This window comes from Triturus cristatus, chromosome 9 (genome assembly GCF_964204655.1).
Source record: "Triturus cristatus chromosome 9, aTriCri1.1, whole genome shotgun sequence".
In the NCBI taxonomy this organism is placed as follows: Eukaryota; Metazoa; Chordata; class Amphibia; order Caudata; family Salamandridae; genus Triturus; species Triturus cristatus.
Window position 1 is genome coordinate 1,094,105,270 of NC_140592.1, and position 23,669 is coordinate 1,094,128,938.

Below are 23,669 nucleotides of genomic sequence, written 5' to 3' on the forward strand. Positions count from 1 at the left end.
ATTTGGTAATTAAATAGACAACCCAATGCATATTTATCTGAACTTTGGTACCCATCAAGCACCGATACTGCTGCGCTAATTCATCTTTACTTTCCTACTAAATTCCTTGCAAAAGAGAGTGCCAATTATTCTGCAGCCAACTAGTGGTTATTTCCCCTTTTAAATTAAATACTACGATAGGATTACATACAAATTCGATTTGTAATTTCACCAAGATGTGTAAACTTTCAGTTAATATGTTGAATTATTTATTGCTTTTGTGGAAGAGTATGGTTCAATCAGTGTGAGAAAATACAATCCTTCAACTCATGAATATATTTAAAGGTGGCCAGAACTACTTTATCACAAATTGCATCATTTAAAGTTACAGTCATTCAAATATGCCTCAAAAACAAATTCAAACTGCTAATAGTTAAGTAATTCTAATAAAGATTGTTGTTTCAGTTTCACGTAATATACCAGAATATTGCAGTGGCTATTTCTTATGTTTACCTTATGTATAAGTTTAGCTCAATATATTAATATTTATGCCCAAATAGAAAATAAATGTTTCCTCTCATCTTGAATTGCCTTGTGTCATGTTGATCCAATCCGGTTACTCAGGGTTCTGCGACCTTTGTTTTTAAATTTAGCTCCTACATCACTTCCATATTCTATGTCATGCTTCTGGGTCATGTTACAGAAATGGCATGCTCATTCTGTAGCAGACTGGGCATTCTTGTTACTCGACTTAGAGAAGGTTTGCGGCAAATGTATAATGTACATCCTACACATTCAATTCATTTTACTTGGACATTGACTTCCCTTGGAGCTGCAGATGCTAAGTAAGATATCAACGTAGGTTTACTTTCTTCCAATATAGTAATAATCTCCATAGGTTCTTCATGATCTGGTTCATTTGATTAATTACAATTTACATTTTCTTTCATTTATTTTCTTCATTACAGAGTATGTCTTATGAGTGGGGACGAGATGCCTGCATGTAAAAGTTGGGAATTTAGGTACCTTTAGTCTGGTGTGGTTGTGTTTGTGTTCTTAGACTTGGCCTGCTTCACAATGCATGTGGGAAATTGTCTTATACATTGTCCGCATAACTTGCAATTTGCAGTGTCCTATAGTGAAGTAGATAACCATTATGTGGTGGTGAGTTATGATGTCATAAAACTATTGGTAATGGTGGTTTCTCTGGTTCTAGCTTGTAGGAACAATTGATAGCAGTGTTCACCTTTTGACTCGAAACATCCATATACATTATACGATTATTGCAGGTTAATTGGTTCTTCACATACAATATTCTACATAGATGAAATCTGAAGTAAATAAAAAATTTAACAAAATTGGTTATTTGTGAATGGGAGAGTGGAACACAGTGAGACTTAGACCTTGTTGTGTGCTGTCAGATTTCGATTATATGAAGCTGTTTGTGGTAATTCATAATGATTATCTATGAACATCACTGTTTGTATGAAACAGGAAATGGGAAATAGCGTTTGCTTCACCGTCACATTGAAATATGTAAACACGACAGATTTAGAATGCTGCCAAAATGTATTTTAGGAGAAAACAGCATTAGAATACCAGCATGTTTTTGATTCAACTGCCAAAAGTATATGTGATAATAAAAATAACAAGTAGGAAATGTATTTGAAAAAGTTGGGGAAAAGGTCACGGTAGAAAAAAAATATTCTAAAGAGATTTAAAAAATTGTTCTTTCCAAAACGCATGAACTCATTCATTGCTGGTTAATTGTATGTATGAGAGAATAGATTGAAATTTTAAATTCGGATGACTGCAAGGTCGCCAGTCAACTGGTAGCCTATGTGTTGAAATTAACTTTATAATGATAAACAATGTTGCGTTATTGTTCCCCTGGTTTGGTGTTCCCTCTTATATTGCCATTGATGGACCACTTTGGGGCCTTGACTGCAGTGCTGTTCAGCAGATGAAACAAAAGATAGACTCTTCCTAAAACATCAGAATGTCGCTGACAAATTAAGGAAGAGACTGGTAACTGCCTACAAGACATTTATTAGTTGACAGCAGGCCGCTTGTAAAAGCCCCTGACAGGTCGATCCCATACACTGGACTGAAACATGCCTTACAAATCTGGCAGAGTATACTGATTTCCATCTGTTGTTAGGCACCCCTGTATATCTTCACAGTTCATCTCTAACAAAGCAAGAGCGATTACTGCCTCTTTGCCTTGGTGCCACCCTGCCTCCCTATGCCATGCACATGCCTGTTCAGACGCTCTCAACCAGTGTTCAGCTTTTCACTGCATCTCCCATTTGACTTGGATTCTGCTGTTTGCTGGAGTATCTCACTGCTGAACTATTTAGTGCCAGTGAGAATTTCTGAGCTGCTTACCATAAGGATCCGGTCAGTGTGATTATGACACTGACCCAAATGTTTTATGTCTTGAAGCCTCCTAATCCATGGCAGTGTCAACAATCCGTGTCTCACAGTGTGGGGCATGCATGATGCTAGCTTTGTAACTTCACTCAGTTTGTGATCTTGGTCATGCAGCATCACCAAAAAAGACATTGTGGTCCCTCCAGTCATAGAGAACAAGATATGGTCCATCCTTGTGACCCCTTCCCACCTTGGAACAGCTGCAAAGTTCATTCTTGGGAAATCTCTTGGTACCATTCTCCTCCAAGGGAACCCAGGTCATAATGTGGTCATGTGCCTTTCTGCAGAGAGGATCACTGTCAGAGTGGTCTTCGAGGCTGGATCAGTGACCTAACTCCCCATCAGATCAAGAGTGCATCACGGCTGCCCCAGAGCAGTAGTAGGAGTGCTCACGTCCAACAGGCAGACAGAGATAATTGAACTGAGTATAGTGCAGAGGGGATGCACTCCCTGTCTTACTGGGTGCAGATTAAGGAATTATGTACCGCTTTCTATGCTAACCTGTAATAGCAGTTTGTTGTGGAACCCATACTGGCAAGTGTACACTGGCTACAGGCCCTTCAAGTGAAGCTGTACTTTGTGTCTCTTCTTCATATCATTTTCCGTTTTGGCGCGAACGTAAATATGTCTTAGAAACCTCTATGCGTGTAAGACACACTCATCAGTATTAAATGAAGGTCTCCTTTAAGATGTCCCCTCTTGCATATATATATATATATATCTAAATAAGAACTCGAAAAAGAAACTAGCATTGGCAAAGCCAATAGGTCGCAGATCTAAAAGGATGAGCTTTTGGATTTGCCATTCTTTTTTGCAATGACACAAGTGCATGCATCAAGACACATGTGCATGTAAGGCCAGCAACCTTAAAATAGGCTTTCTGTTGAAGAAGACATGTTCTAAGATGGCTGCCACTGCATGCTCATGTGTGCTTAATACCACGGGTATGATGACGCGTACTCATGTACTGCATAAAGGCATGTAGTGGTCAATTTTAATTTACCGTTCTAGCATTGCTGACAGCTGTGTAAAAATGGTTCCATAAAATGTTATGAAAAAAGGGAAAAGTGCATGCAAAGTGCTACCAGAACTTTAAAATAAATAGCGGGACGGGGAGCAAAGCAGAGATTATTGGGGAGCAGGGTAGGGGAGTAAAAAAATAGTATGCGCAAAGGGAAGAAGTTGATCCCACGTAATTACATAAAATTTAAAAGCGGATAAAAATTGCAATGGGGAGCGGGGAGGAAAGGAAAAGAGGGGGAGAGAACCAGGGAACACATTAGTGCTTAAAACAAATAGAATAACCTCAAATATGCAGTGTAAGGATCTAACTCATCGGGTCAGACCACAGTGAGGCCAAACTCCTCCTGGGCAGGACAAACACAAGAATAGAGAAAACCATCAAATGAAGAGCACACAACTGATATAGACAACAAAGCCCTCCAATGACGAGCAAGGGGCCAACTCAAGGCTCACACTTAACATATATATTATGAATGAAAAATAGGGTCTCCCTATGATATCTAAAGCGGGCTGCCGCCAAAATCTATAAATCCTCCAGTAACCAAATACAACAAGCATTTGCAATGCAATCGGTCTCGCCTTTGGGACCTTATATGTATTTTGCTCTGCAGGACATTGGCCTGGGTGCTGAAACATCTACTGTTCTTTAAAATGGAGGAAAAGTAAGCACCAAACTGTGTGAAACGCCAGGTATGGGAATACATGGAGAAAAATATTGCCTTTCAGTGGGAAATGATATAGTCCAAAGCTCTGTTTTTAATATAAAATCAGGGCCTTCGGTGGTCATATCACTGAAAATACAAGATTTGAAAAAAATATTATTGTCTACAGGTGCTCGTGGAAGACAATTTCTATGGACTGGAATCTAGAGAATGCTAAAGTGATTGTGGTATTTTACTGACCTCTGCTGGTCGTTTTCTATCAAGAAAGGTAAATAAAGGCAGCTGCCAGAAGAGAAAAAAAAAAGAAAGTCCCTCAGCAAAATGCAATGCTGGTATTTCACTGCCCTCTACTGCTCGTTTTCTATCAAGACAGTTAAATATGGGCAGTTGAACAAGCAGAAAGCAATTCTGGTATTTTACTGACCTCTACTGGTCATTTTCTATCAAGACAGTTAAATAGAAAAAAAGTCCCTAAGCGGAAGCAGACAAGTCCTAGGGCTGATCTCCAGAGCCCACAAAGTACATACACATATAAGTATATACAAGAGGTCTCAAATGCTCGACCTAAAAAAGACATAAACACAAAAAACATACAACTGATTCCAGTTCCTCAGCAGGAAAAATGTAGACGTCTTACAACATCGAATTTCAGGCAACTCGCCATCCAGAAAATACATTGCATGCTACACATTAACTCCAGGAACATTTCACTCAAGAGAATCCTTATAGTGAATGCATGGCATTGGACTTCGCTTTACAATTTTGCTTTAAAAAGCATCTTGAAAAATTTGGAAATGGCAGTTAATGAAAGATGTATCCAGCAATACAGATTCAAGTTCGAAATGCAGACTGTTAATGCAAGTCTCATGTTCTGATACATTATGTTGCACGTTACATGCATTTACTATAAGCTAGGAAAAGTGCTAGAGATTTTTTATTGTATTTTTGTTTTTTCTAATTTGCGGACAATATCTTAAGGAATATCAGCACACTTTACAGAAGACATTTTTTACTATTTTACATTTAAACACCATTACAAGAGTATGCACAAATACTCTTTACATTTTCATACACAGGAGGGCGAGTACAGTTTCTGAGGTACCGATTTGTGTTAAGAAGGAATCTGATAAAGTAAGATTCAAAGCCATTTTAGATCCATCCCATGTAACAAATAGTATGTGTAAAGTACAAAATGTGTGTGTTTGTGTACATGAGGATTTGCATTTGCAAAGAAACTACCTTGTATTCTAGTACAAAAATGAAAAGTTGTCCATTTATAAGTAATATCTCACCTGTAGCTGCACAGTGGGTACACATTGAAACATAAGGGGCATATGACATACCCTGACGTTTCAAATACTGAGGTTAAATGTGAAATACAAGAGGTACCTCCTCGGAACAAAGCATACTAACCCTTTGCTTGTCTGTTTTCCAGTGGCCTGGTTTGCTTTTGACCCCGGATCCGCGCACTCCGACATCATCTTTTCCAACGACAACCTCACTGTAACCTGCAACAGCTACGACGACCGCGTGGTGCTGGGGAAAACAGGGTTTTCCAAAGGTGTCCATTACTGGGAGTTGACAATCGATCGCTACGACAATCACCCGGACCCTGCCTTTGGCGTGGCCCGCATCGAGGTGGTGAAAGACGTGATGCTGGGCAAAGACGACAAGGCCTGGGCCATGTATGTCGACAACAACAGGAGCTGGTTCATGCACAACAACTCGCACACCAACAGGTACGTCACATTGTGTTGCCGTTGCTCCTATTAGACCGGAAGCTGCGCGCCAATGTCAACATGCGTCAACAGTGCGTCAACAGGCGTCAGCGGTGTGATTGAGCGATGCGGTGCTGTCTACGGCTCCCAGGGCTGCTCTATAGCTGTCACTTCCTACAAAACTTACAAGGGTATTCAAGGCAGCCACTACCATTCAGAATAGCATTACATGAATATATTCTTCCCAGGAGTATTTTAATTTATGGCAGTGGAAATGGCGATATGAAGAATTGAGCCTCAATTTGAAATCAGTACAGAGACGGGTTTATCAGCCATAAACAATATAAAGGAAATATACAGCAGTCTGTTTTTACTCCATTTCGTTTTACCTGCTCCATCTTGGCACACTGAGCTGTCATTGTGTGTAAATAACCCCGATAATGCTTCGTAGTGAAGGAATGTATTCCTGCCATTGCTCAGATTGTCAGCCTGACCCACTGAAGAGCGCGCTGTAACCCGCATCTGCAGTGTTATGAGAGTTGTAATAACAGCACAGCTTTTTATTTTATTTGTTGCAGAGTTTTATATAGCGCAAACGAGACCGGAATCCATTCAGGTATCAGAGCGCTTTACATAGCACCAGTTACATGAGGATACACATTCATTTGTCTATCTTGTTAGGCCCGGGGAGATTAAGTGATTTGCCCAGAATCACAGGATGTTTTAGTGTCGTTACCGAGACTCGAACCCAGTTCCCCTAGGTCCAAGGTCGAGCGCCCTAGCCGTTAGGCCAACTCCTCAGCTGTGGAAAAGCAATGCGGTAGTTAGGAAAGAGAAGCTTCCTAAGATCACAACATCCTGACTAATAATAATAATAATTATTAGTGATACTTACAAAGCGTGGACTGTTAACAAAGAAAAAGGCAACCAGGCGCTAGTTATCATGATCCGATACAGATGTGTAAATCCTAGACCATGCTTCTCCAACGAGTAGCTCGCGAGGTACTGGTAGCGCTCTAGGCTTTTGGACGTTGCTCTCCTAAATTAGAAGCTTTTGCTTGGTTGAATTATTATATGTATTTTAAAACTGAAACAACAAAATGTGTGTATTTCGAGAGCTCGTGAGCTGATGTTTGGAGAAAAATGATTGAATTTAAAAAATGCATTTAAAGCTGACATTTGAGTAATATATCGTGCCTCGTTTGGGGCGACATATTACCAGTAATATTACCTTGGTGCCAGGGGTATTACAGCAACAGCTGAGGCACATTGAGGCATTCCATATTGGCATATCCTTTTTACATCACCCTGGTGCAGGGCTGCCAGCAGTAATCACTGCTGGTAATCTTGCATATCATGACCACTGATATAATCTTGTCTATGTGGCCGTTTTTAAGACACTAATATATATTTTATTTCGATCAAATGTATGATCATTTACATCGTAAAATCAAAACACATCATATGAGTAAAACAATTACAATTACAGTACAATACATCATTTTTAAAATAAAATTGATTTAAAGCATCCCGTAACAGAGATAGCAGCATTGAAGCTTTTTTTAAAAAAACAGTGAATATTTTGCCATATTAAAAACAATTCATAGGACAATTCAATAAAAGTCGTTTGTTAAGGTTGTAAGTTGATCAAGGAAGCATTTTTGATTAGTTTGGATCTTTTCCACAAAGAAAACAATAAGTATCTTGAGATTGCAAAGACCAACCAACTAGTGGAGTCAGACACAAAAATTCTTAGTGCATCATTTGGGCGTGTGAAGCTTAAGGAGCGACATACAGACAACATCAAATTTTTCCGATGATCAACATAAGACGGGCAAAAGAAAAAAAAATGTATAATAATATTAGTAACTTGGGATGATTTTCACTGAACATAAGTAAATGTAATTGCTGAAAAGGTTGGGGAGCCCTGACCTAGATCTTAAAGAGCCAGGCCTCCAACGCTTTCCTAAAAGTGGGAAGATTGTTGATAGAGCGAAGGGAGGCAGGCAAGCTTTTCCATAAGCTGCCCACCTGTACAGAAAAAGTTCTGCCACCTATACAAGCTTTCTCAAATTTGGGCAAGTTAGCTGTTGTTGAACGCAGTAATCTAGATAGGGTTTAGCACCGTAGTTTGTGTTGAAGTGGACAAGGTCTAGCATGGTGAAGAGCTTGTTGTGCTATGCATAGTGATTTGAACTTGATTCGCTTGGCCACATGGAGGCAGTAAAGACAGTCCAGGCCTTTGGTGTAGAAGAGAAGCGAGACATAGAAAGAGCAAGTTTTGCTGCCGCCGCCTCTATGCGGTGTAGGCGTGGAACAAGATAGGTTGGTCCGCCTACAAACAAGGCGTAATCAAGTCTGTTTAGAATGTTACTTTGCACCACAAGAGGGCGAAAGCGCATTCGCAACAGATGTAATATTTTACGCAGTACCTTCATTAATCCAAAACCGGTGGAAGATAATCTGTTAATATAAATCTAGAGAGATAGATCGTTGTCCATGTAGACTTCCAGGTTTCGAGCAGAGCCCGCATACTAATCACAACTAAAATGATTACAGCTATAGATGAAACTGATGAAGTTGTATTAACACCAAGCCAAGATTCAAGGTGCATCAAAGGTCATGGTGAATGATGTCACACGTTATTTAAAGTTCAGAGAGTTCATAGCAAGGTCACGAAAGTTACTAATGCAGGATAAAGGGTCTATTTATAAGAAGGGTGAGCAAAATCGCAAAATAATTGTCGAATGTCCACGATTCTTCATAGAAATTAAGCAAATTCATGTGTTCTGCTCGAAATGAAGTTGGCCGGTATTTCATGGCAAAATTGTATTCGTTGGCCCAGCACACAAATCTTTCATGATACCTGCAGGAGATTGGATCAAGCAGAAATTGTTTCTCTGCCATGATTTCAATGTTCCCATAAGACATTTTGTGCTTGCGAAAGTCTCCAACACAAAACTGTGCAAATGTTAAATGGCAAAATGTTCACGAAAGTTCATGTAACAAGAAATACATGAATTTCACAAGATTCCAACTGCGTGATAAAATCATACAGGATGGGTTTGGGCATCAGTCTCAGGGCTGGGCTTTTCTGCCCAGGCTGAGGGTAATGTCACATGGGCACCGTGATCTGAACTGGGTATGAGGTTCAGGAAGCCATGTATTGAAAAAGGGTAGCCATTATCTTTTATGTTCCTTCGCAGATAACTCCTACCCTGACAAACAACGTACACACACAGTGCAATGTGTGCAGTGCATGCAAATGCAGGAGCATTACACATAGTGCATACCTGTTTGCGCCCCGCCCCTCTATGTCTCAGTCCTTTATGGTTGAAGGCGAGTCATGTCTGATGAACACTGAAACCTCTGACACCTGTTCCATTAATCAATACTTACCCTAGAGCACCAAGAGCAACATGTCTCATGGGCTAGGGCTAGCCAGCCCACAAGCCCACAATCCACAGCAACCAAACCTACACATCAATGTGCTGGAACTGATGGTAGTTCAGTTAGCAGTCAAGTGTTTCTCAGGGCTTCATTCATGAAGTGGCTGAAGATGGTGGACACTGGCACTCGTCAATTCGACAAGAACTAACTTTTAATCATGGGGCAAAAAGAGAAAGAGAAAGTGAGCGGGTCAGGCATAAAATGAAGAAAGAAGGAGGAAGAACAGGATAGGGAAACAGTGACAAAGGAGGAACCAAGGTTGAAAAATGACCTTCAGGAGGGAGATAAAGAGACAGGAAGTGTAGTGAACTGGAAGAAGGAGGGCTGAGGTGATATCAAAGCTAAGCAACTTTTGTATTCGGCAAACCAAGCATTTGGTAGTGCCTCAGCAAGCTCCAGGGAAAAACTTTCATCCCTGAACTTGTTTTCATTTACTTATGTATTTTACAAATTTACTTCAGACTGCACATCAGTAAACAAGTTAGTGGGAGTAGGTGAGTGACCTAATTAAAGTGAATGTATATCCTACATGAGTGAAAAACAATGCAAGCAAGCAAGTGACTTAGGCAGCTTTCATACCAAACAAGGTAATGGAAGGAGTGCTTAAATGAATCACAGCCTCTGACGATTGTTTGGTGCGGTATTCCAGAACACATTTTTTCACCCATTCATCCGCCATTCTAGGCAGAAACCATCCATATGCAAATTATTCTTAGTCGTGCGCTAACAGGAACAGTCTAGCCAGTACTGCTAGGCTAGAGATTACTTCAAGCATTCCTTCCATCAGTTTGTTGCTTCTTTAATTCTGGTTTAATAGCACCCATTGTGAGTTGAATCTTCTTTAGGTGCTGTTTTTTGTGTTTAAAAGCTGAGGAAGGTCGAGGAGTGAAGAACATTCGAAGAAGGGAATGGACATAGGCGAAAACCCCTTGCCGTTGGCCATCCATGGGCCACTTCACTGCTGCTTTCCACGATCTAGACAAATACACGAAATCCCTCAAGTATGTAAGCTGGGTAGCCTGTGGCTAGTGTGAACATTCTTTAAGTAAAACCTCTGCAGTGGATATTTGCAAGGGGTCTGCCCAATACATGGTGCCATCATTGATCAATGATAACCAAGAAAAGGAGGAAGCTGAGGTACTCACGTAAAGTATTTGAATGTTTACATTGTGCTTGGAGTCTCTTAAGCCATAGTGAAAAGCTCAGGTGTAAACATGCAGAGCTGAAAGATGACAATGAGCTAATAACGCAGAACACATAGAGTAATCCATAGGAATCAACTTTTATTAATGCTACCTATATTGGTTCTTTACAGGATCACCCTGAGTTTCAGATCTCACGTCAGTAACTATAGAATGTTCCCTCTAGGCTCTCGCTTGCCTGTAGGCCTCAAGTGTCTTCCCCTGTGACAAAAGGAAGTTTTTAGGGCACCTAGCGAGTCTTTCTAATAGTGTTTTACAGGATTCCCTTACCCGGCAGTGTGGGGCACACAAAACAGCAGCATCACCCTTCTCCAGCTTCACACAAGCATCCGGTGACAGTGAAGACTTACAAATTGAAGGGCTTTTTCACAAATATATTTTCAGCTGACAAACACATGTTTATAGCTGAAAATACCTTATTTACACCTATAAGGGGTATGCAAAGGGATTCCATGCAGGCGTAAATTTATGTTTGCAGCATGCACTACTGTAGATCGCATTCTGTCCACACTCCTGCATTTTTTTTATTTTGAAAAAGAGATATCAGTTTCTAGGTGACTTTTGATATCCCGTGGAAGTTCACAATGCACCAGGACACAGACTCCACCTTGATTGTTTTTTCCGCCATCCAGTTCAGACATCTGTTTGAGTGCTCCAGTACCTCACGCTACAGAAGTCGAAATATCGCAATCAAGACACAGAAATGCCAACTTTCAATTCAGAAGTACCTTGTAACACCGTCAACCACTTCAGAGCTGTATACGACTGAGAAGCCAGCGGCCAGGCCGTATGAGAATGACTTCCATATGGGAGGGTATGGAGTACACATCATTTAAACTCTGCCCTAAATGCAATAGTAAGTTCCCATTGTCTGACCACCATCAGGTCCCTAACCTCTATCTCCACAGAGTTCACCTGTCCTCCTTGTGAAGCATTCAAGTGCAAATTGGTTATTTTATCACAAAGACAGTAGGTGCATTGTAGGGTGCAGCGCTGCTCTCCAGAGTCACATTCCGGACATGCATGGCATCAAAGACTCAAAGGAACATACTTGAACGGTAAAAAGGATTAGCGCTCCAGTAGTCCAGAGACTCAAGGAGAGTGGAGTTCAGAATACATCTCAAACTACTATGATTTCGGAGAGCATTCTTCTCTAGGGCCCTCACTGAAACCCACACCTGGTACAAAGATCACGCCTAGGATTTTGCAACCACCCCACCAGAGGAACTTCCTTCCAAGGTTTGACCTCAAATTAAGCCTTGGCTCCTGGAAACAGAATAGCCCTTAGAAGGCCATGAACCTCCTCCAAAAAGGATTCAACAATCACCCTCTGACTTCAGAGCCTTTTGGCCCACAAACGTATATTAGGTGTTGAAGACATTTTGCCCTACAGAAGCCGAGCCTTGGTGCTGAGACACCTAGCCTCAGCATTGAGAACGCAAACTCAGCCATATTCTTGAATCCAGGTGAGGGTCCTCTTTGTGACAAAGAAGGGCCACCTGTTGTACGGCAGCACAGAATTTAGGGAAGAAATAATAAAGTCTCCCACAAGCTTCATTTGCAGCCATGTACCACTTAAAGTGTCTGCATTCCAGCCTGAGATGTGACAGCACCTCATCGACTAGACCACACTTGTTGAAACACTCTTTGGCCACAAGTTGACTCCATGCAGGAAGAAATAAAGGAGGACACTGGCATAGCAAAGCCATGGGGGCCCGACCGAGCTAGCTGCTAAAGTCGGGCTTTTGCTGCCAACATGTGCAAGCAGAAGCTAAAACGGCTCTGAACATTAGCAGTACCAGCTGCTGCAACCCTTTAAGCAAGGGCAAACATTAAACCATACTCCAGAGGTAGATTATGGGGCAACAGTTGTGGTAAGGCCAGAGGCACACAAGGCAAGGGCCCCTATACCTCTAAGCAATGGCCTTCCACCCATCCCTTCACACCACTTACACTTTCTGGGGACAAATCAGGTTATACCTTCTCCAGTGAAAGTATATCACCTCAGAGCAGTGGGTGCTCTCCATTGTCTCCATTGGCTACTGCATGGAATTCCACACCACACTACCCAATATACCATGATGCTGGGACAGCATCAGCCAAGAACACGTGCGGTTGCTAGAAGAAGTGCAAGCATTAATTTAAAAGTGTCTTGCAGATCTTGTCCCTACAAGCCTGCCAGGGCAAGGAATATGATCCATGCACTTTCTTATACCCAAGAAATACGGCACATTGAGACCACTACTAGTCCTCCAGCCACTCGCTTTGAACATCATGTCAGAGCACTCCAAGAGGACAACTCTCCAAGAAGTTGTTCTGCTGCTCTGCATCAGGGATTACAAGGCAGCCCTTGGTCTCAAGGACCCCTACTTCCATATATCCCCATCCTCCACTCAACAGTATCTGAGGTTTGTTGTAAGTGGAGTTCATTATCACTTCAAAGTCCAACTCTTCAGGGTCACAATAATGCCCAAGTGTTTATCTTCGGGCCATACCTGGATGACTGGATGGTTAAGAGAAGCAGCCAAGTGGAATACCTCACTCATACTTAAGCAGTGCCACTCCTTCAAACACTGGAGTTTACCATCAGTGCAGACAAATTGTACCTTTGCTGCAACAAGCATAACCATTCCTGGAAGCAATCCTCGATACAGGAACAGCAAAGCCTACCCAGCGTGATGGCATCTCAAAGCGGCTTCCCTTTTTATCAGACGCTGCGTCCTCGGATTGTGAGAATGGCAGCTTCTTGAAGTACAGTAATCCCAAATGCCCAATTGCACTTACACCAGCTGCAATCATAGCTGGTAGAACAATGATCACATGCAACTGAGCAGTGGGAAGATCTAGTGTTGGAGGCGCCCACTGTTCAGCGCAAGCTGCAATTGTGGAATAACAAAACAGGCTACTGGGCAGGTCGTTTCCTGACTCCCAGCTGCAAGTGACCATCAACAGAGATGCCTACCTCATCGGGGTAGCACACATTGGCAGCACCTGCACATCATTATGCTGGAACTGGTGGCAGTTCAGTTAGCACTGCAAGCCTTATTCGTAACAAGACAATACTCATTCTCACAGACAATATGACCACCGTGAATTAACTTCCAAACACCAGGAAATGCGCTCACCACAGTTGCCCAAACTAGCACAGACAATTTGGTACTGTGCTTTTCGTCACCTAGTCTTCCTTCTAGCAGAACAACTGTTGACCAGCCCAACACAACACACCAACAAGACACAAATGGGGAATTTACATCCAGGTTCTCCCAAAATACTCTCACTGCTGGTGGGGCCTAGATGTGACCAATTTGCAATGTGTGAGGATGCAGAATGCCAAAGTTTCGCCTCCAGGTACCCACTACCACAGACATGGGTAACGTGCTATGGATTTACAAGTTATGGATGTTAGCTTAGGCTTTTTCCCCATTACCACTCATTCCATTTTAAGTGAGGAAGTTGCAACAAGCATCAATGAGGCTAATGCTCATTGTGCCAACTTAGATATGGCAGCCACTGTACTTCCTCCTTTTGAAAATATCAGCACACCCCCACAACAACTACCACTGCACCTAGATTTCTTCAAGTAGTATCAAATATTAGCTGTGCAAAAAGAACTATTGATGGACAGAATGCAGAACAATGTCATACATTCACCCCAGCACAGAGATCTGGGCCTAAATCCATCGTTTTTTTGCTCACCATGCCATTCCAGTTTGGACCCAGCCATGTGCAAATCAGTCTTGACCCTGTGCCCAATTGGAACAGTCCAGCCCGAACTGTCAGGCCAGGTCCTTCCTGGACTGGAAACAAGCATCCTAGGACCGGTTTCGGGGTTTCACCCCTCTTCAGCCAGGATAGCTTGATTCCAGTGGCATGGAGAGCACGGGAGTCACGTCTGAGCATACCCGTCCCACTCGGGGTGACAAATGCAAAAAGAACTATTGATGGACAGAATGCAGAACAATGTCATACAGTCACCCCAGTACAGATATCTGGGCCTAAATCCATCGTTTTTAAAAACAAAGCAAAAAAACGATGGATTTAGGCCCAGATCTCTGAATGTATGACATTGTTCTGCATTCTGTCCATCAACTGTTGTTTTTGTCAAATATTCGCTGTGTCAGCCCAACTGTAGGACAATCAATCTTGAGCTATGGCACCTAAAGTCTTAGACTTTGGCTACCTACAGCTTCCTGAGGAATTCATGCAAATTCTAAAAGATGCCAGAAAGCCCACTACATTGGCATGTTACAAGGGCAAAGATGTGTCCATTATTGTACTAGTCTGCACAAACAGTCCTAAGAGGCCAGCGTGCAAAACATTGCCTATTAATTGCAGGACTAACCTAATATTTCTTGAGGATACAGCTTGTTGATGTATCCACTTTACTACAAAACAAAACACTCCAGTCTATATTTAACATTCCTGTCGGTAATTTTCTTTTTTTAGGGCTGAATAGGGTGAGCTGACCTTAAATACCACCATTCCCTTCTGGGAACCTCAACAATGTACTTACAAGGCTTCTGGGGCCACCACGGAAGCTGTTACACTCTTGTCCAATTTAGTTCCTTTCCTGAAAGGTGGACTTCCTCATTGAAATCACTTCCCTCCGCAGGATTAATGAACTTCAAGTCCTAACAGGCAAGAAGCAATTTATTCAAGGTGAACAAAGTTTCTGCCAAAAGTTGAATATCCTTTTCATGTCTATCAAACCACTGATGTGCATTCCTTTTTCCTTCAACCACCGTTTATGAAAAGGGCCATACACACTTTCGATGTTAAAAGAGCACATATTGACTACATTAACTGAAGAACCAAGCAGCTCTTTGTTGTTTTTGGTTGGCCTCACCTTCGCACACCAATTGTCGTGGACTTTGCTGTGTGGATTTTCAGATGCATTCAAATCTTGTATGACAAAGCCAAATGCACATTACACTCTGTACCTAGGGCAAATTCACCATTCGTAAGCAAGAAGCCACAATGGTTTCACTGGGTAATGTCCCACTCTCAGACATCTGTAAACCTGCAACATGGTCAGCTCTCCACACATTCACAAAGCACTACTGTGTGGAGGTTCATTTCATGCATGACAAGAAGCACAATCTGGACGCACGGTACTTAAAACCTTATTCTGCACATCATCCACTGCTGCTTGCAAGCCAGCAGTTTAGAGAGATGGTCAGTGCTCTGGAGTCTATGCACAGCACGTGACCCTCTTGTAACAGTCAGTTTGCTGTTTGTAGTGTTGTAGATTCACATGCACCCACTTACCTCCACAGATGCACGCTTACGGTGATACGTTTAATATTAAATATCTGGGTATATGCATTTTACTCTACCGACACATAGACGCTTTACTGTTTTGCATTTCTACACTTAGTCTACCTGTAGAGGAAAACTGCACTCTAAGGTGATGTCTGTATTTGGGGCGGTATCATGAGTTTCCCTTGTAACAAAAAGCATCTTTGTTCAACAGTAAATGGCAGAAGTGTGCACAGCATGTGAATTAACAGCACTAAGGGTTGTAAAAAGATGATTACAGAAATTGTCATACTACTGCTACTGCCCCACCCCAGGCATGGAGAAATCTACAGTAGTGATTCCCACTGAAGGGGTGGGAAGTGGGTGTTCAAAGGTGTGGTTTGCCTTGTAAGTGCCCTAAAAAGTATATTTATGGGTATTCCCAAACTTCAAACTAACCCAGTTCCACCATGGAAATAGCTGGAGTAACTCCCTTTCCAAAACTGGAAGAGGAACAGATCACCTCTATGTTTGCTGCTGATGTAGGGGAAGAACCTTCTCCGTGGTAAAAAAATATTTTCTATGTGCAGAAAGTAAAGTAGGAGTATGCAGAGATGGATATATTCCACAGTTGCGGAATTCTACACTATGTAGAAATCTGCACAGCTGGAATGCTAACCCATTGGAATTGTCACATGATATTCGTAGTAGAATGCCGGGAAACCTTCACCTTGCGCAGGCTTCCAGTCGTGCTACTAGGAATGTTGGTCAGTAGGAAAGAACGGTAAAGGTTCATTCAGGCAGCGATGTAAGTTTGCACTTAGCTCCACTTGGTGGCGAAATGACTAGCAGAGGTAGCTGATTAACTACATAATAACCTCATATAAGTGCGAGCTGGACTGTGGGGTGGGGAAGGTCCCCGCCAGTGTGAGTGGAGACATCCACTAAACCACCGTCACCCGCCCTAGGATGAAAAGTAAAGTAAGCTGTGTTTGCTCTACGAGTACACATAAGGTCCCCTTATCTGCTGCTGTTGATACGTCTATTCCCATGTTTATCCATGATGATGTGTTTGCACAACGAGTACACATAAGGTCATACGTATATTCACGTTTAATCATGAAGTTGCATTTTTTTCAAGCAGGAAATGAAGAACACACTTGAGTTGAAGAACGCATATCCAGAGTACTGATGCAAAAGATATTTATGAGGAAGAATGACTGAGAATTCTCTCATCATTTTGTTTGAAATTGTATCTTACACCAACACATTGGGATGTTGCAAGCCTAAGGTGGAGGCAAGAAGCTTATCATGGCTGGTACCAGGCCCTCTGTCCCAGCATTCCAATGCTTCCTGCTGTTTTACTCTGACCTTACTTCCCTCAATGTTTGCAATGTTTTAAAAGCATTTAGTCCCTTCCACTCAGGATTGCACTAATTTGCTTATGACCACCACTCTAAGAGGGCATTTAATATTCTGTACAGCCAGTACCTCTGGAATGTGGCAATATATGACTGAATTATGCAGCAGGGTTCACTGCTGAAAAAATAGTAGAGAGGAACCCCTCAAACCAAGGGGACGGGGTTGTTTAAACCAAACTGCAGTCTGCTCCCCTCAGTGTAGCATCAAACCAAAATCTCAAATACACATACACTCAATCACCAGTGGCATAACAAAAAGAGCCCCGCAGCTCCGGCGGTGCGGGGGCGGGGTGCCGAGCTCCAGGGGGCTGGTGTGACAGCTCCTGACTGAGTCCGGAGGAGGTTGGGAGGGCTCCATGTAGTTTGCAGGGGGTGCCCCTCAAGTTTTATTATGCTAGTGTCAATCACCACAACTCACACAATAAAAAACCATAATCCAAAAAATAGAAAATAGCGTTTTATAAGATAAAAAGATAATACATATTATAAAGATTGAAATGGTATGCAAACAAGAAAATCATCGAAAAAAGACTTCTGACACTATCTCCAGGCACTGCCCATTTTTACATAGAAATCACGCTTTATAAATGTCAAGTGACAGTGAAGTAGAAGTGTACGTGTTGAAACACACATTGATTGGTCTGAATCAATTCTTCCTTTTTGTGTTATGTATTTTCTGTAATGATCTGGTTGTATCTGTATAATTTTAATCTTTATAATATATATTATGTTTTTTATCGGAATAAAAACATTTGTATTTTTCTAGGACTTAGCATTCATTTTTGCTATTTTTTGTTGAAGGTTTTTTTATTGTGTGGGTTGTGGTGATTGAGTGTCTGTATACTTGAGATTTCGGTTTGATCCTACGTTGAGGGAGGCTGACTGTAGTTTGACTAAATTATGCGGCACAATGCAGCATGTTCTGTGGCATAATTGTTTTGCTATTGTCTCACTGTAACATACATTAGTATTGCCTGAGTAACGTTTCACCTCGTTAGGACCATGTTAAAAACACCAGAATACAGCAAAAAGCATCTGACAGGATCTGACAGGTCTGGTGGCTCAATAGACTAATGTATCAGCTGCAAGGGCCTGTGTTTGACTTCAGGGTCACAGGTTCAAATCTTGGTGGGTCCACTCAGCCTTTCATCTGTCTGAGGTCAATAAAATGAGTACCATTGAGTTGGGTAACAATAAACATCTGTTATTCAGCGCCATGATGCCTTCGGGTGAACGTTTGCTTTACAAATACACATTATGTTAAAGTAAACTATTTCAAGGGTCTGCCACTGGGAAAAGCTGAGAATGGGGCTTTTAAAAGTTACTTTTAATCCTTTTCAATTTGCAACATTTTTGTTGCAATCAGTAAATGATGTGGCTGATAATGGAGTAAGTGGCAAGAGTGGTAAAGCAATAATTATGCAGAAAACGCCATGGTCTCAGAATCTCATACTTCCAGTGGCCCTTGGTGAAGCCCGAGGTCTCAGGCTCAGATGTTATGATGGAGCAGTGGTACCAATGAGCATGGTTAGTGTTTGCATTATCTCTCTGTTGAGTCTTTGAATACTTGTGAGAGGACCAGAGCCACCTGTTATGACATTCATGATGTGATTTGTGTGTGCGCAGGACGGAAGGTGGGATCTCGAAAGGCGCCACCGTTGGCATCCTCCTGGACTTCAGCCGAAGAACCCTGACGTTCTCCATCAACGAGGAGCAGCAGGGGCCTGTGGCCTTCGAGAGCATGGAGGGCCTCTTCTTCCCCGCCGTCAGCCTGAACAGGAATGTCCAGGTACTGTCTTCCTTATTCTTCAGGCTGCCGCCCTGACGGTGTCTAGAGAATCTGAAAGAATTTGAAAGAAATGGCCGGATACTCACGAACATTTGAGATGTAGTGTGCCAATGCAGCGCTAAAGTAGAGAAGAGGTCTGGAATGGATCCAGAAGACGTCTCAAGCACCATAAATGTTAATGTAAATATACGATATATGAAGTGACTTGCCCAAGATCAAACAGTACAGTCAACTGGAGAAGTTTGAATTAGAATGCTTTTCTCCTGGTGACTACGTAGCCACTAGCCCAGTTATGTAGAATGTTGGTTCAGGAGAGCAGGATATTTAACAGGTGCTGAGTATATCCACATAAAGTGAATTTACTTACAATAAATCTAAACTGTATAATTTGCATAATCGGTGGTTACCTAAAAAAGTATATTGGACAGTGCTAGACTACCTCTCTTCCCTTGATTCAACCAAGCTTGTTCTTAACCACATCCCTCAATAATGCTGTTTCAGACCCCTGTTTGTGGCAGCATGGGTCTCCAATACTACTCCACGGGAGCCACAACCGTGTTAGAAAGTTAGGATAACCTCATGAGATAAATATGCATGCTAATAATTGAAATGGGAATCCTTTACTTTGAAACAGGTTACCCGTACATGTTAACTGGATCTGGCCTTGTGGCCCGGTGCTGAAGACCCCTGTGAAAGGAGATGTGTCTTAAGCAAGCCCTGCATGCAGTAAACCTCGGATCCCTTGCATCAGTGCACACTCTAGCTTTACCTAAAGCACTTTTATCCGTATGTAGTTGTAGTACGAGTCCTTTATGTTTATCATGCAAAGTACATATTCAAGGCAGACCATGTGATAGAGAGAGGATGTTAAAATCCCTTAATGCCTTGAAGCAAAGAAAGGTAAATTGCATACCCAGTTTTGGTGAGAGTGTCCTTAATGTCGGTGGTGGTAGGAGTACCCTTAATTGGACTGTTTGTTAAAGAGCTCGACTCTTATTGCAGAGCTAGAGTTAGTATAAGTGGCACAGTATAGGGGGTCATTGAGCCACAGTCCAACAGAGGTAACAATGGGTGCGGCAATTCGAAAATGTTTTAGTTTTATGAGTGAACATATTTTTGTTCTAACAAATTCACCTTCAAGTAGTTGGTGAGAATTTATTTATGTATTTGCAGTTTTATATAGTCTGAACAAGACCCAAAGATTACTGATCACAGAGCTCATGGCATACCATGAATGAGAAAGAGGTTAACCCCAGAACCCACGTTCACTTGTACGTCACAATATCATTAAGTAAAAGTGGTCTGCATGCCCTAAATATTGTTTACAAAGATATGATCCCAGTTGGTGCGGATTTTCGATTATTAACTGCTTTGGTGATATATTTTTGTTATGAATCCCTGGTACCATACCCTGAGACAGCTCCATCGTCTCCACAGGCCCTACGTACTCTAATTTACCACACACACATTTATGTATTGCACTGATATCCTAAATAGCCATAACAATGCTTTACAGTCTATCCTACCACTGAAAGTTTCTGAATTTATAGTGCAGTGCATACCATGATAGCTTAAGCTATGATTTCCCCACAATGACTACGGCCTGATTACGAGTGCGGTGGTCTTCCGACCTCCACAATCGCAGTGGCGCAGAATTGGCGGTCCCCCGTCTGCCAGTTTACGACTTTCAAAGTCACAGCAGCGGTGGACCACCGACTGCACCAGGGAACGGTCGTTCTCTGTCTGTTGCAGAGTTGCACCACAATGTGAAATGCTCAGCGGGACTGTGCCAGGCCCGCTGAGCATATTACGATTTCCCACACCATCAGCAATTTCATGGCGGGAGCCCCGCCATGAAAAGTCTGGTGGTGCAGGAACAATGGGGGACCCTACAGGGACCCCATGCCCCCGTCATAGGATTAAATTCAGGGGCACAACATGTGCCCCCTGTCTTTATTTCCCCAAGTTCCATGACGTCCATGCCGTGCAGAAACTTTTTTGCCGTTCACATTGCAGTGCCTGTTTTCCTGGCACTGCCATGGAAAAGGCAAAGCACTGTCCACCTTACACAAGTTCAACTTCTAATATGGCGGGCGCTCCTTGCCCGGCTTTGGCGCAGCTCTGCTGGCGGAGAGCCCACGCAACTGCGCAAAAGTAATAATCAGCCCCTAAGTGACTTACAACAGAAAAGCAGCATTTCATGGTAGTGTATTTTGGCGTATTTCTTTAGTATCAGGCTTAAACCCAAAACACGAGCAAAAAAGTGTAGTAAGAGGTCACATGGTACCAAGGAGTAAGTTAAATTTGGATTTATTACACGTGAAGAATGCCCACGACTTAACACATCCTGTCTAGTCAAGGTCCTGGCAGTAATTCACATAGCGGTCACTGCTAGAACCCTAGGATTCATAAAGTCACAATACATCTACTTCTGGCCAGCAATAATAAGTTACAATGCTACCTTCCCCCTTAACAAACAAGACAAAGGAGAAGGAAGAGAAACAGATACCTGTTCTTGTTGACTTACAGAATGTTGGTCATCAACACTTTTATTGTTGTTCTCAGGTTGTAACCAAACTGAACACTGCAGGCCATTATTTACAGATTTTCTTTGTCTTAGGATGTCTGCTTGCTCTGGGGACAATTTAACAATTTGTCTCTGGTTCCACCAGCCTGAATTAGGATAGCACTTCTGCTAACCCTCCCTACAGTTAGTGGTAGCGAAAATTTGGATTCAGTTTTTTTTATTTTTCTTGGGTTCTTTATCATGACCTAATCTCCTACTTTGAATTGTGTATCATGAATGTTATGTTTCTCATCAAAGCACTTCTTCATTTCCACCTGTTTAATGCAACCGTGGAATAAATGTGTCTACTTGGCCTCGAATTTGCACATCTGCTTTTGTCTCTAAGCTAATTAGGTCATAAGGGAGTATGTGCTTTGCGTCCCCTCAACAATGTAAACAAAGCTTCCTCTGTGGTACAATGAGGTGTTATATTGTAACTCAATACTTTTTCTTTCAAAAAAGAATTTATATTTTGACAAGATGTTATTGCTATCTTTATGTCCTCGTTCGTGATTCTATTTGCTCTTTCTACCAAACCATCGGAAGAAGTTGAGTACAAAGCAACTTTAACATGTTTAACATCATGTTTTTTTAAGAACGTACATATCTGATCATCGACAATTTTGGTACCATTGCCAGTGACAATTTCTTTTGGAGTTCTCTTCAACCTGAATACATTTTCTAAGAATGCAATATTTTTGATAGTAGTGGGAGACTCAACAAATGAAAAATAGATACATTTAGAATGATAATCGATTAACAGGATCAAATACTTCATACTGGCAGGAAGTAAAACATAGGGACCTGAAAAATCCTATCCTACCTTGTCCCAAGGGAAATCAGGTTGTTGCAGTGGACACAGGGGTGTTTCTGTGGTATTCCAATGCTTATCTGAAATAAGACATTCAGGACACTTATAAACAAAATGCTTCACATAAACTTCTAATGAAGACCACCAATAAATCAGTTTCAACCTTTTGGATGTTTTTGAAATGCCTTGATGACCTTGATGTGCTCACGCCGCCAATTCTTGTCTTAGGGCCTAATTTAGATATTGGCGAATGGGTTACTCCATCCCAACGGTGACAGATATCCCGTCCGCCCAAATATAAATTCTGTTATTTCTGATGGGATTTATATTTCAGCAGACGGGATATCTGTCACCGTTGTGACGGAGTAACCCATCTGGCAAGAACTAAATCAGGCCCTTAAGCTTGTAAATGGTAGGAATAAATTACCATGCATAAATACATCACCTACTATTGATAGCTCCTCTGAAAATTGAGCATATGTATTCAATTCATCTGACAAACATCTGCTTTCTGGCCACCCATTAGGTATGAATTGCTTGACTTTTCGTAAATTGTGATCCTCACAGTAGGCTTCAATCTTTTTCGACTGTAAAATACTACTTTCATACTGACAGACAGCATCAATCCCCGTAACCTCACTCACATTCAGTATCATTCAACTCATCTGTCTCATTATCTAATGACATATGAGATATACAATCTGCCTGAAAGTTCTTTCCTCCACGAAGATGTTTCACATCAAACGTATATTCTTGAAGTTTTGAAGCAAGTCTTACTAAACTAGCAGACAAATTATTTAACACTTTACCCAATAAAATGTTAACTAGAGGTTTGTGGTCTGTCTGTAATTCAAATTGTTGTCCCCATATATACATCCTGAACTTCAAAATATCTTCTATTTCCCGGGACACTTCATCTACACTAGCTACAGGTATGGGAACATAACAATCATTCCTTTGGGAAAATCCCCTACTCTACGGGGTTATCAGTTCCAGGTACCAGGTATAAGCCCGTTCTTGCAAGATCTTTCTACCCTATGATGTCCTTTCCTCTGACAGCTACATAGACTTTAGTTGTGTCATTCTTCCTTAACACTCTACATTGGATATAAAATATCCTAACATTTTAATTTATTTTTCTCCAAATGCTTTAGAGTTAATTCCAGTTGCAATAGGATCAGTCCCTTGCCAGGTATTAAAAAATGCAGAATCCCTCAGAATAGTTATGGGGATCCAGAATCTGCTTGATCCTTCACGATAATGTTTTTTAAATGCTCTATAACCTCTGTATACCCGTCCCAAGAGTCAGCATGAAGATCTGTTAAATGAGCAGCGTGGCCCAAACTGCCAAATAGTAATGCTAATTTACGCTCTGGC

At 41.8% G+C, this 23,669-nt stretch overlaps 2 protein-coding genes across 11 annotated transcripts in view; one reads left to right on the top strand and one right to left on the bottom strand.

Annotated features, from left to right (window-relative positions):
- LOC146799414 (uncharacterized) overlaps nucleotides 1-5,630 on the bottom strand; it is a 154,431-nt gene extending 148,801 nt beyond the window's left edge. The window contains exon 1 of the mRNA XM_085626977.1: nucleotides 5,511-5,630. The gene's annotated coding sequence lies outside the window, so the exon portion shown is untranslated. The remainder of the gene's footprint in view (nucleotides 1-5,510) is intronic.
- Nucleotides 1-23,669, top strand: part of TRIM9 (tripartite motif containing 9) — a 422,460-nt gene that overhangs the window by 391,977 nt on the left and 6,814 nt on the right. For all 10 annotated transcript variants that reach the window (XM_085626964.1, XM_085626966.1, XM_085626968.1 and 7 more), the window contains 2 exons: nucleotides 5,533-5,836; nucleotides 18,753-18,915. In XM_085626964.1, coding sequence (XP_085483090.1) covers nucleotides 5,533-5,836; nucleotides 18,753-18,915 — 467 coding nt within the window. The remainder of the gene's footprint in view (nucleotides 1-5,532; nucleotides 5,837-18,752; nucleotides 18,916-23,669) is intronic.